This window comes from Pangasianodon hypophthalmus, chromosome 15, assembly GCF_027358585.1.
Source record: "Pangasianodon hypophthalmus isolate fPanHyp1 chromosome 15, fPanHyp1.pri, whole genome shotgun sequence".
Classification (NCBI taxonomy): domain Eukaryota; kingdom Metazoa; phylum Chordata; class Actinopteri; order Siluriformes; family Pangasiidae; genus Pangasianodon; species Pangasianodon hypophthalmus.
The window spans coordinates 11,084,143-11,098,000 of record NC_069724.1 but is presented as its reverse complement, the minus strand read 5'-3'; the positions used below and the strand labels follow the sequence as shown (position 1 = coordinate 11,098,000).

The 13,858-nt window shown below is 36.6% G+C and overlaps 1 protein-coding gene across 1 annotated transcript in view; it reads left to right on the top strand.

Moving 5' to 3' along the window:
* Positions 1 to 840: 840 nt before the first annotated feature.
* Positions 841 to 13,858, top strand: part of si:dkey-1d7.3 (transmembrane protein 132D) — a 38,867-nt gene continuing 25,849 nt past the window's right edge. The window contains exons 1-2 of the mRNA XM_026941527.3: positions 841 to 1,013; positions 4,979 to 5,837. Of these exons, the coding sequence (XP_026797328.3) occupies positions 938 to 1,013; positions 4,979 to 5,837 (935 nt within the window). The 5' untranslated portion in view covers positions 841 to 937. The remainder of the gene's footprint in view (positions 1,014 to 4,978; positions 5,838 to 13,858) is intronic.

Genomic DNA, 13,858 nt, shown 5'->3' with positions numbered 1-13,858 from the left:
CACTTAAAGAAAGAGTGGAAATAAAATGGGAATTTATTTTATATAATTTAATGCCATTCACCAGGAGTAGGGTTTGGAAATACTAATGTGGATTTATAAAACGCATCATACGTCATTTAGTGAATGCAGCATTTGGGAAAATATTTCCACTATGCAAAATAATATACAACAATTAACAATAAATAATCCAAATAAAATTTTATATCCCACTTTTGTACAGCTTCTTATCTAAGAAAGAAAGAAAAAGGTCCTGAATTTGTTTAAAACCAGTTTGCACCAAAATAGGTTTGGGGAGGAGATATTATTATTAGAGTTGTTATTAACGTTTGTGCAATTTTTTTTAGTATGTTATATAAAATATAACAAAAACTGTCCCGCTTCTGATGACATCTACGTTTCTGTTGCCAGAGTCTGTTTTTTTTCTTTCTGTCACTGCTATTATTTATTTAGTGATTATTATTTGCCTATTTTACAATTTTTATTTTAAATAAATTTTTTATTATTATATTATTAAAACATATCTAAATATTTAACAAAAATTACATATGAAATGGAACATTATCAATTCTGTAATATAGTACCAACTGTAAACGCAAAAAAAAACCCCACAAAAAAACCCAAATATAATTTTAACAATAGCAATAACATTATTGTTATTATTATTATTATTATTATTATTATTATTATTATTATTATTATTATTATTGCTTTTGTTGTATTACAGTACTTTTCTCTTCTATTAGCTCCAGATCATGTGACTCCACAGAGGAATTCAGCCTAAAGGGGTAATCCTGAAATAGGCTGTTTGACTCCACAGGACTAAGAGTGAAGAGTGTTGGACTGTCCTCCATCTGCGCAATGGCCATGTAGGGTTTTTAGGAGCCACTGAGCTTCATGGTGCCTGCATTTAATTGATGGGTTTTTGCAGTTTGTAGTGATGTTAAGCACAGAGTTTTTACCTATGACGATGCTGCAAATCGCCATTGCCATGTGTCTTGCTACAGTAATAAAAGGTAAGAGTTTCCTTTACAAATTGATTTGAAATTGATTGTACCATTTTTATACTTTTAATTATTAGCTTTTTTTAAAATTAGAAATGTCTCATACAGCATGCTTTATGCAACACCATCAACACCACCACCAATAGTAATAATAATAATGATAATAATAATAATAATAATAATAATAATAACAATACACTGATTTAAATAAAATAACAGAATGTTAGTGCTATTAAATGTCTAAAGTACATTTTCAAATTAAGGCATTTTAAAAGAAGCCATATAAAGGTTGCACTTCTCCAGTAACTAAACAGTCTTTTATTTAGGTATATGTATTTAGGAACCTCTATATTAAGGGACACTTCTTTCACCTGCTCTATGCTGAAGTTCAAATCTCAAATCTGAAACTCAAATCCACTGGGCTGTACTGTTATGATGGGGATTGAATCAGCTGGACCTTCATACTTTGTAGAAATTGTACAAAGGTGGAAATTGTCAAAGTGGAAATAAACTGCTGTTTGGCTTGTTTTTTCATGTTAAATGTGGAAGCCCAACAACCAAAATCTCCTTAACAATAACAGAAAGAAAACTGAAGCCCCTTTGTGGAATGTAATTGTCCCTCTACTAATGTTACTTAAAAACCTTCTAAAAAATGCTTGTAAATATTACATTAAAAAATGTAAAAATGTTTATTAAATCTGTTACATAAAAATTATGTTAAAACATGTTTATAAATTTTACGTAAAAACCTTCTGAAAACATGCTTATCAACATTACACAAAATGTTTGTGAACAGTAAGTAAAATCTTTGTCAAAACAAGTGTATAAATGTTATGTAAAATAAAAATTTCTAAAGGGTAAATAAAAATCAAAATATGTTTATAAATGTTACTTAAAAACCTTAAATTGTTTATAAACATCATGTCAAAATGTTTAGCATTTTTGCATTAAAACTAAAAAAACTAAAAAAATTAACATAAAAACCTTCAGAAAAAAAAGGTTAAAAATATTATGTAAAAACCTTGTAAACATATTTATAAACATTATGTAACTTTTCAAAAAAAAAAAAAAACTCCCCATATACACATTTATAAACAGTATAAAAAAAACTACTAAAAATGTTTGTAAATGTTATGTAAAATCTTCTCAAAAATGTTTAAACATTATGTAAAAACATTTTAAGAGCACTCAGAGAACTTGCTAGTTTGAACATTTTTGGAAATAAATGTTCCTAGAACCATAGCGTTCATAAAACATTCCACTAACCTAAAATTGTTAGCTCAGATTATTTCAGAAGCTAAAAATGACCTAGCTTTAATACCTAGTGAAACACTGTAACCTGGACGCAGTTCTTTTGTAAGGATGACATAAAACTGCAGTGGTCTCTGATGGCTCCGCCTCTTCCACTTCATTTCTTTTTAGTGCATCTTCTGTGTATTAGTAGTGAACATGCAACTTTCTCCGAAAGTAAACGTGGTACAGTACGTCACGTAATCTAGTTCTATATGATAGTATATTTATGCGGTTTGGCGTTATACTGTAGGTATTATCCTACTTGCGATTCTGACTCATGGCATTGTAACTCATCACAAACATAAGGTTCATTGATCATGGTGATAATTAGATGCAGTTGGAGCTGGACTGTTGGCCTAATATACTCGGACAACCTTGTACGCACTAGTTAGTGCACTTCTCCCCTGCAGCTGTAGCCATTAACCTACTTTGAGTCCACATGGGATTTCCAGCCCCAGCTTAGAGACAGGATTTATTTGTTAACCTCATAGCATTAAAATCGATATGAAGCCAGTAGGAAGGTTCATCAAACGGATTAGCAGCGTGTCATTGAGGTGCACGGCTGTGTTGGTTTAGAGATAACCTGAATAATAGAGTGGAAATTCAAGTTGTCTGTCCAGCACTGATAAAGACTTGATGGTGTTTTTCTGTCCAAAGGGACATCTTGGTTCTTTGCCGTAACCCTAAATTCAATATGTATGCTAGATAACATCAGATTAATAGGGGAGCCTGCGACATACTGCGAAAAACTTACTAAAATGTGTCCTTTGTAAACCAGTGCACAGTTGATAATCTGCATCTGTATGTGATGCTGATAAACAATTTTTTGATGCTTGGAGTTTTCTGAGAAGTGATGACAATAAGATATAAAAACATTGTCTAATATATTTTGATGGTTTGTATAACACATGGGAACGTCTCTTTGAAAAAACACTACGACTTCAAAGAAGTGCAAAGTGTCAAGATGAATCCTCAGTGTCTCTGGCTAAGTATCTGCTCAAGGAGGGATTTGGCATGTTGCTTGTCTTGAGACAGTGAACACCTGATGAGAGCATTTATGACTGCTTTTCCTGCTGCTCTCTGAGAGGGCTGCATACGAAGAAATCCTTTTTCACAGTTCCAGAGTGAGGCTCCAGGGAGAGTCTGGTGTTTATGTTATAAGAGAATTAAATTTTTTACCCTGTGATAAAATTAACTATTTACAGTTGGGATGATTGTATAATGCATCATGAAGAGGCTGTGAAAAATGAAAAATGTGACACAAAGGCCACACCCTCTCCAGTGGGACTGATGGTAGAGATGCCACATCTCCTTCACTGAGACTGACAGGCACAAAATCCATGCCTCCTTCACTAGAATGCCAGTCACAGACGCTGCACTTTTTTTTGTAACTAGGACTGACATGTAGGCCACACCTCTTTCAGTAAGTCTTACAAACACAAAGGCCTGTCTCCATTTCTGAAAGTTAAAGGCACAAAGGGCAGGCCTCCTTTACTCCTATACTTCATTCTGAAAATCAGTGAATAGTTTCATGATTGTCCCTAATTAACCTCATTATAAAACTTAAGTCTTTCATCAGCAGTAAGCACTGTCACGTCCCCATATAGCCTTGGGCTATCTAGCTAGCAGCTATAAATTAATGTAAGCTGAAGGTAGTAGCCATTGATGGTCAGTGAGTAATATTTAAAGTCAGTGACTAGTAGCTGGTTTGCATTTGGCTAGCCATGACAGAAAGTGAGCCTATACTTCATGGTCAGCAAAGAACAGGGAGTGAAATTACAGATACAGGGCAGACAAAAGAGCTAGCTATTTGTCGCAGGGGCCAATTTCAATATTTCGATATTAAAATAGTGATCATGCATTAAAGAAATGGCCTGATTTAGAATTGTAGCTATACCGTATGTATGTGGATCATTTCTCCCTCTTCTCTTGTTATAGTTTAGATAGGAGGGGGAGCAGAGATTAATTTAAAAGTATAGAATAGTAGTACCTATTAGAAATGCACACAAAAGAACAAAGGTATGACTTTAACAACATGTGTTTTATTATTGTTAAAAATAATGCTTCTTTTGAAATAACAACCAAATTATTTCTAAAACTAGGCAAAACTTGCTTTTCTGCTCACAACTTTCTAATAAACGAGGTGCTGCGACTTACAGAACTGATGGTTACTTGGTGTTTTTTGTTTTCCCCACTATTCTGCGTAAACTCTAGAATCTGTTGTGTGTGAAAATACCAAGAAATCAGAAGTTTCTGAAATACTCAAACCACCCTGTCTGGCACCAGCAATGATGCCATGGTCAAAGTCACTGAGATCACATTTCCCCTATTCTGATGTTTGATGTGACCATTAACTGAAGCTCTTGACCCATGCCTTCATGATTTTATGCATGCCTCATGATCGGCTGATTAGATACATATTTGCATAAATGAGCAGATCTATTAGTGTTCCTAATAAATTGGTCGGTGAGTGTCCATTACTGTAGGTGGTCGGTGGTATCAAAATTTGTTTTAGGTGTATGGGGTTATACCTTTATGAGTACCTTTGTATTTTTGGTACCTTGGAGTACAAAAATGTACCTATACAGCAGTATTTACCAGTGCAATATGTGTATGCTATCATTTTATCCCCTAAAATATCAAACAATATTTGTTGACTGAACCTAATTCATGGTCTTCTGTAGGAGCAAAGGTGGAGGAGCTATCAGAAGACCTAATAAACTCTTCACCAGAACTGACCTACCAGATCATCAATGCAGATCATTTCTTTCTGAAAGACACCAGTCAGGCCTCGATGGGAAACTTTACCCAACAGTCACAGAAACAACCCTTCATCATCACTGGGCTCACTGGGAAGCCTACCATCAACATCAGCTTTGGACCCGTGTCTGTAGAACAGGCTATCCCTCTAGAATTGATTAACACTAGTCCCAGGGTCAGAGCCTTTACACTGGCTCATCAGGTACGTTCCGCATCCCCCATTATACAACTGTTGTTTTATGCGACACACAAGATAGATGACATGATGGATTTGTCAGGTCGAGCCAGTCAAGGGCAGAGTGACAAGGGGTACATATGTGTTACAGCACACGCCTTCTGGAAATCGCAAGAGATCAGAGGTACCTGCTCCATTTCTGAAAATGGAGGCTTCTGTTTGGCCCAGTTAAGGCTTGAGCCAGCATGGTTCAGCCCAAGGAGTGCCAGATCCAGCAAGGAGCACAGAGCTTCTTCACGAGGGACTGTTGTGGAGCTTTACTATCAGACCAGGCCCAGTCCAACCAACCAGTGTATCCCTCAAGACAGTAAGCAGTGGCCTAGTTCAACTCAGGAGGAGATCAGTGGACAGCAATCCAGATCCATTCTGAAGAAAGTTGGCTATGTAACTCTCTTACGGTCACCTCCAGGGAACCCTATGTTCATGCGCCTGCGTCTGGGTGGCACTGTGATAATCCAGACCTCTTCTAAACCTCTGAAGACCACAGACACAGCCACCTTCTATGTCTTTTTTTCCAGTACCTCCCAGGTGGAGCGTTTCATTCTCAGGTGAGCACTTTTTAATACAGGACTGCTGTTGGTTGACATTGTTGGCTTGTTGGGGACTGTTTTTCAACCCACCGGTTACACTGAGGTGTTTAAAAACCTCAACAAGTTGTTTATACACCACCCAAACTACCATATCAGTGTCACTACTGTGCTGAGAATGGATCATCCCCCAGATCTGGTCTGAGGTGCTCCTATGGTGGTCACTTTCCACTGATGTTCTGGGTAGATTGGGGACAATACACTGACCATAGCAATCGAGGTTTTTTTTTTTTTTTTTTTTTTAAAAAGAACTGTATTGAAAGTGGACCTGATACTTGATTTGGCAATGTAGTACAGAATCAAGGCAATATTTGGTTTCTTTTATGCAAAGATTGTCAAATAAGTAGTCCATATTCTGTGCAGTGATCTTCTTAAATTCATTACTATCAGTCTATTGTCATAGTGATGGAAAAAGAGAGTAGACACTGTACCAGTCTGTGGTGGAGAAGCAAAAGCTTAGTTTTCAGATGAAGCTCTCTGTTTACTGATCAATCTATGTCCTTATCCTCAACTGTGGTCATGTCCTAAAGAATAGTACAGACAGCAAAAACTAGTTTCCATTTCAACAAACTGGGAGAGCCTCAGAGTAGAGGCGTTCTTCCTCTGGCTTGAGAAAAGCCAGATGATGTGGTAATAAAGGGGGCAATTTGAAGTGTGCTAAACTCTATCAGGCATGTCCCATTGGATGGAGACCAGGTCCAAGGGAGACCCAGGGCCTGCTGTAGATCTTTACATTTCACGTTTGGCTTGGAAATGTCTGGGGACCCCTCGGGAAAAGTCTGGGCTGACTTTCTCAGCCTGTGAGAAAGGGTGTGCCCTGTTAAATTGAATTAAACAATTAATAGCTCTGAATGGCTACTCTAGGTTTAAGCCCTGGGTTTCACCTGTGAATACTGCATTTGTTGTTCAAAAGGATAAACCAACATGAAAACCAGAGAGCTGTCTATGGGAGAAAAGCAAGCCATTATAAAGCTGAGAAAAAAGGGAAAATATATCAGAACTATTGCACAATCATTGGGCATAGCCAGTAGAACAATTTGTAATGTCCTGAAAAAGAAAGAAACTAAAACCAAACTTTTAAGAGGTCGGCCAAGGAAAACAACAGCAGTTGATGAGAAAAACATTGTGAGAGCTGTGAAGAAAAAAACAAAACAAAAGTCACTGGCATTACCAGAAACCTCCACAGGGCATTGGTGACAGTATCACAATCCATTGTTCAAAGAAGACTTCAAGAGCAGAAATATGGATGCCATACCACAAGATGCAATCCACTCATCAGCAATAAGAATCAGATAAGATAAGGCCAGATTTTAATTCACAAAGAAATACAGAGATGAACCACAAAAGTTCTGGAACCAAGATTAACTTTCAACAAAGTGATGGAAAGGCCGAAGTGTGGAGAAAATATCTGTTCATGATCCAAAATGTACAAGCTCATCAGTTGAGCATGGTGGAGGTATTGTCATGGCTTGGGCTTGCATGGCTGCTTCTGTAATAGGCTCACTAATCTTTATTGATGATGTAACTCATGATGGTAGCAGCAGAATGAATTCAGAAGACTACAGAAACATTCTGTCTGCCAATTTACAGAGAAATGCATCCAATCTAATTGGGAAGAACTTCATCATGCAGCAAGACAGTGACCAAAAACACACTGCCAACACAACAAAGGACTTCATTAGGGGAAAAAAGTGGAAGGTTTTAGACTGGCCAAGTCAATCACCAGACTTTAACCCAACTGAGCATATATTTCATAACAGCTTGATGCAGTTATTGCAAGCAAGGGATATGCAACCAAATATTGAGTGTTATTTACTTTAATTTACTATAATACACTATATGTTCCAATACTTTTGCTCACCTAAACATTGGATGGTCTGCCACCAAAGGTGCTATGGTTCTAAGTTGTAGATGTAAATATCAGGAAATTAACTGAAATTCTGATCTATTGTATCATATTCATCTTTTGATCTCTAACCCAAATGTCTTCCATGTAAAGCATAAACAAAAGAATTAGCTTTGCTGTTCCAATACTTTCAGAGAGGACGGTATGGTCTAAAATTTTGGTCATTGGTCCAAAATGTGGCTTCTTACAGCCAATCCACTTTATAACTGAGAGCATCTTGTGTTTTCCTCTTAAACACAAATCTTGACATGTTAATTCCCAGCTCAATTAATTTTTATAACAAAGAATTTTAAAAGTCACCATTCCATAAACAGGAAAATAATGGAGAAAATTATTTGGCAGCACTTTATTTCATAACGTTTCATTAATCTGTTTGTGTGTGGGGTTTCTCCCCATAAATAATGCATCAACTTAATGGAGCAAGGAAACAAATAGCCAATAATTGCTCGACTCCTTTGGGCAGAGATGAACTCATTAGAGAAGGTGCTGTGTTCTGCAAAAGCACACAGTGCAATCTGTTCTTCAGAACCCCAGCACACAGGCACAGATGAGTGCAAACCATTTTATGTTCATGGATTAAAACAAATAAAACCAGTTGTTGGTTTATGGGATTCTTTCTAGTCTATTTAATAACAAGAACTTGTAATTAATTTCTATATTCTACCTCCTGACCCATAATGTCTCTTATTCCTTAAATCAGTCAAAGCATATTTGTGACTGAAGTGCTTCTTAAGTTTTGCCCCAGAGCTATGAGGCTAATATATACAAATTCTGTAATCTAATTTTTACTTACACCACACTATTGTTGAATTTTCAACTCTTATTGGTCAGAAGGTGTTTAATTTTCTATAACAGCAGCTCTGACATAAAACATTATAATACATTACCATTTTTATAGTAATGACTTACACAGTGTATGACAGACACTCCATATAAACAATTAATTGTTTTTAATTGTAATTAATTGTAGTTGTTGTAAATAATCAACATCGGGGTGGTAATAGTAACTCATCATGCCACTCCGTCACTAGGTATTTTACTACAACAGCAACAAACATAGTGGTTTATTATTTACATGGGACTATGTTATCATCTGGATCACTTCCACCTACATTCACTGGGAGAAAAGGCCTGGCATTCTGTGTATGCAGAAAAGGTTTTTGGTGAAGCAGACTTGCATTTTTTGTTAGCTACACAACATGGCCTAAAATATGTGGACACCTCACCATCACATCCATATGTGCCCAAACATATGTTCCAAAACCATTATCATTAACATGGAGTCCCACTTTGCTGTTATAATAACCTCCACTCTTCAGGAAAAGCTTTTCACTAGATGTTGGAGTGAGGCTGTGGAGATTTACCCAGTCAGCCAAAAGAGCATTATTGAGGTCAGGCACTGAGGTCAAGTGAGGTCTGGTGTAGAGTTGGCCTTCCAATTCATCCCAAAGATGTTTAGTGGGGTTGAGGTCAGAGATCTGTGCAGGCTACTCAAGATCTTCCAGACTAAGCTTGGCAAACCATATACTGTACTTATGGACCTCACTTTGTGTGCTGGGGTATTGTCACAAAGAAATAAATTTGGACTAGGCCCCTAAGTTCCATCAAAGGGAAATTATTAATGCTACAGCATATAAAGACATCCTAGACAACTGTTTGCTTACAATGTTGTGGCAACAGTTTCGGGAAGGCCCATATATGGGTGTGATGGTCGTGTGTACACATACGTTTGGCCACATAGTGTAAATTAACAGCTAGGGCAGACCAAATACACTTGGGGTAAAAGAAGGCATTTAGCCCTCTCAGACATTCTGTTTTTGAATGCATTTATGATTTACCAAAATGGTAAATCTATAGAAACTGTTCTTTATACATACTGATTGATGCAGCAGGTAGAAGGTCAGTGATCTTGTTTTTTTTTTTTTTGTTTTTTTTTTCAAATTGATGTGACAGAGAAATGAGGAGCAGATATGCTTTTAAAGACAATGTAGAAGTTTGTCCATGGACTGCTCTTCCAAAACAGTACAGGAATAATCCAAGTTTGCACTCTTTTCCAAAAAACACTTGACAGGTTTGAGACACTGTTAGGTGCCAACAGTGGTATGAAACTATAAAGCACCATTATTTACTAGATATAAGTCTGAGAAGGACTGAAACTCTAGCCTTAATATCCCCCTGCCTTTTCCGATGGATATCACTGTTCAGAGCAGGGTTAAGCATGAGTGCAACCCAGTTCCTCACAGAGATTGATTTGATCCTGGGAAAACTCTCTGGTCCACTTCATTCGTCTCTCCAAGATTGAGCTCAGACCTCTGGGGTTATGATGGATAATCCGAGGGCTCCTTGAAAATTAGTGGAGTTCTTAACAATTGGTGATCTTTTTTTCCTCAGTTGGGACCAGGGCAAGATGCTGCAAGTAGATGGCAGTTGTAAACTTGTCGTCTTTTAAAAATATATCAAAAATGCAAAAAAAAACCCAAAACAAAACAGTGGTTAGTTTAGTAGGTGATCATCTTAGACTTGAGCTCGGTAGCATGGTAAATGTAGTCATGTCAGTAAACAAATACAGTTTTTTCAAACTTATCTCTCTCCACCCTGTGTATAATAATAATAATAATAATAATAATAATAATAATAATACACATGGAAGCTCAAAGAGCTATACAACCAAGTAGTAAAAAGTAAATGATTAAAAAGTAATATAATAACATAAACTGAAGAATTAAAGCAGAAATATATGTGTTCAACAGTTGCCCTGAGACTTTGTGAGTTTGGCATAAACAAGTTTTCTGTGTTTGTTCTTAGTGCAGGAAAACGGCTTCAAATTCTCATCTGTGGTAATCACACACTACATATACAGTGTAGAGAGATTAGGTGGAAAAAAACGCTGGAGTGGAACTTTAAAAAGTGTGTGCATAACCATTTTAGGCTGGTGAATATACGCAAATTAACTGAATACGAAACACACCTACTGGACAGGGTGCAATTTGGTTAAGATCATCCTGGTTACTTGGGAACAGTGTGAGGTCCTGAACCTCACAAATGAGTTTAGAACTACACACAGCACAGCAGAGAAAGCAGACTGCTATAATTACACCACAGCTCTGAATTCTGGATTCTGATTGGTCAGTAAGTGTTGATTAATTTTCTGTAACAGCAATTCTGAGAGTAGTACAACTGCAAATCACAGGGTTATACAGCATATTCAGAAATTATTCAGAACCTTTTACTTGTTGCACACTTTATTGTGTGGATTTGATTTTGAATGGATATAATTGCCATTTTTAACCATTAATCTACATTTAATTGTCCATAATGATAAAGTGAAAACATGTTTTTAGATATTTTCAAAAATTAATTAAAAATCAAAAACTGAAATCTCTTATTCACAAAAGTATTCAACCTCTTTATTCAATACTTTGTAGAAACCCCTTTTGGCAGCAGTTACAATGAAGTATAAATTGTGAGCCCTTATAAACCCTGGTGTGTATCTTCCCAAACTATGTCCAATCAATTCAAACTGCAACAGGTATACTCCAACTGAGTTCTGGACACCTCTCAAGGATAATTAAAGCAAATAGGATGCACCTGACCACAATTTGGAGTGCCACAGCAAAGGGTCTGAATACCTTTGTGAATAAGAGCTTTCAGTTTTTGATTTTTAATTAAGTTTCGAAAATTTATAAAAAAACATGTTTTCACTTCATCATTATGGGTGATTAATTGTAGATTGATGGGTAAAAATGGCAATTACATCCATTCAAAATCAAATCCACAACACAATAAATTGTGCAACAAGGGGTCTGAATACTTTCTGAATCTGCTGTATATTAATGTGCCCTTTCTAATGTTATTATTTCTGTAGTAACAGCTTATTCACAGGGCCTTGTATAGCAAGAGTGCCACATAAACGGATGAAAAAACGTGAAGTTTTGTGTAAGGAGACATTTATTTATTATTTATGGAAGGAGTCTCCAGGGTCAATGCTGTGTAACAGTCAGGGGTAAAGCTATAACCCTAAGGTTTGAGACATGGGTGACCACCCCATTTTTAGATCTTAAAGTAAATTAAAATAAATAACACTCAATAATAACTGCAGCAAACCACTGACATCACCAAACTGTTGCATTCATCTTTTGTGATGCTTTTCCAGGCTTTTACCACAGCCTCTTTCAGCTGTTGTTTGTTTTGGGGGGTGTTCTCCCTTCACATTCCTCTTCAGGAGGTGAAATGCGTGCTCAATTGGGTTAAGGTCTGGTGATTGACTTGGCCAGTCTAAATCCACTTTTTTCCCCTGATGAGTTCCTTTGTTTTGTTGGCAGTTTTTTTTTAGGCCATTGTCTTACTGCATGATGAAGTTCCTCCCAATTAGATTGGATGCATTTCTCTGTAAATTGGCAGACAGAATGTTTCTGTAGACTTCTGAATTCATTCTGCTGCTACCATCATGAGTTACATCATCAATAAAGATTAGTGAACCCATTCCAGAAGCAGCCATGCAAGCCCAAGCCATGACACTACCTCCACTGTGCTTGACCGATCAGCTGATATGTTTTGGATCATGAGGAGATCCTTTCTTTCTCCACACTTTGGCTTTTTCATCACTTTGGTAGAGGTTAATCTTGGCTCCAGAACTTTTGTGGCTCATCTCTGTATTTCTTTACAAATTCCAAATTGGCCTTCAAATTCTCACTGCTGATAAGTGGTTTGCATCTTGTGGTATGGCCTCAACATTTTTCTGCTCTCAAAGTCTTCTTCAAGACTTTGAGAGAGGTGGATTGTGATACCTTCACCCCTGCTCTGTGGAGGTTGTTGATGATGTCACTGACTGTTGTTTTTGGGTTTTTCTTCACAGCTCAATGTCTCAATGTTTCTGTCATCACCTGCTGTTGTTTTCCTTGGCTGACCTGTTCAATATCTGGTTGTTAGTACACCAGTGGTTTCTTTCTTTTTCAGGACAATCCAAATTGTTGTATTGGCTATGCCCTATGCTTGTGCAATGGCTCTGATCGATTTTCCTTCTTCTCTGCTTTCTCTGCTTCAAAATGACTTGCTTTTCTCCCAAAGACATCTCTCTTCATGTTGATTTATCCTTTTTAACAAAAAAAAAAAAATGCAGTCTTCCCAGGTGAAACCCAGGGTTCAAACCAAGAGTAGACATTCACAGATATTAAATGTTTAAACAATCAATCTAACAGGGCACACCTGGGCAACAAGAAACACATATCAGTCACATGTTCCGATATTTTTGATCATTTGAAAAATGGGTGCATTCAAACAAAAGGTGCCATGTTTTAAGTTATTTAACACATTTAGATTTAAACATCAGGAAATGAAAGCTGAAATTCTGATCTATTGTCTCATATTCATCTTTTGATCTCAAACCCAAATGTCTTCAGTGTATAGCAAAAACAATAGATAAAAACAAAAAAGTAATATTAAACATAAAATAATCTTAAAATTCAGGGTGGTAACAATAACTCTGCTTCATCACACCATGCCATTACCCAGGATTTTACTATAACAGCACCACACACATTGGTCTATTACCTACATGGAATGATGTTATCATCTGCATCACTTCCACCTTGTTGTAATGCCATCTCTCCATTTATGCTTTCTTGAACTACCGGCCACAGACAGCTGTGTCATCATTGGTATTCAAACTCACAATCTACTGACAATAAGGCAATGCTTTTTGGTTGCATCAGTCTGGAGCCCCAATGCAAATAATGATAACCCTGTTTAGTCACTTATACAAAATGGCAGTTTTGTACAAGAAGAATAAGGAAATAATGGAAGTGAAAACTCTTTGAAAGTATTAAGAATTAAACACACACAAAGCTTGAGTAGAGGTGGTGACTGAATAAGAAACTTTTCAAAAGAAAAAGTGTTTTGGATTTTTAGATTGAAGTCAGCTCCATAGTTAGGTCTAAATGGGAAAATTGATTTCTTTATTTTTTTCCTGACGAATGTGATGGCATCCTTGGGGTTTTATTATTATTATTATTATTATTATTATTATTATTATTATTATTTCTATCTTTGTAATTCACTCAGTTTTCATGTTTGCTTT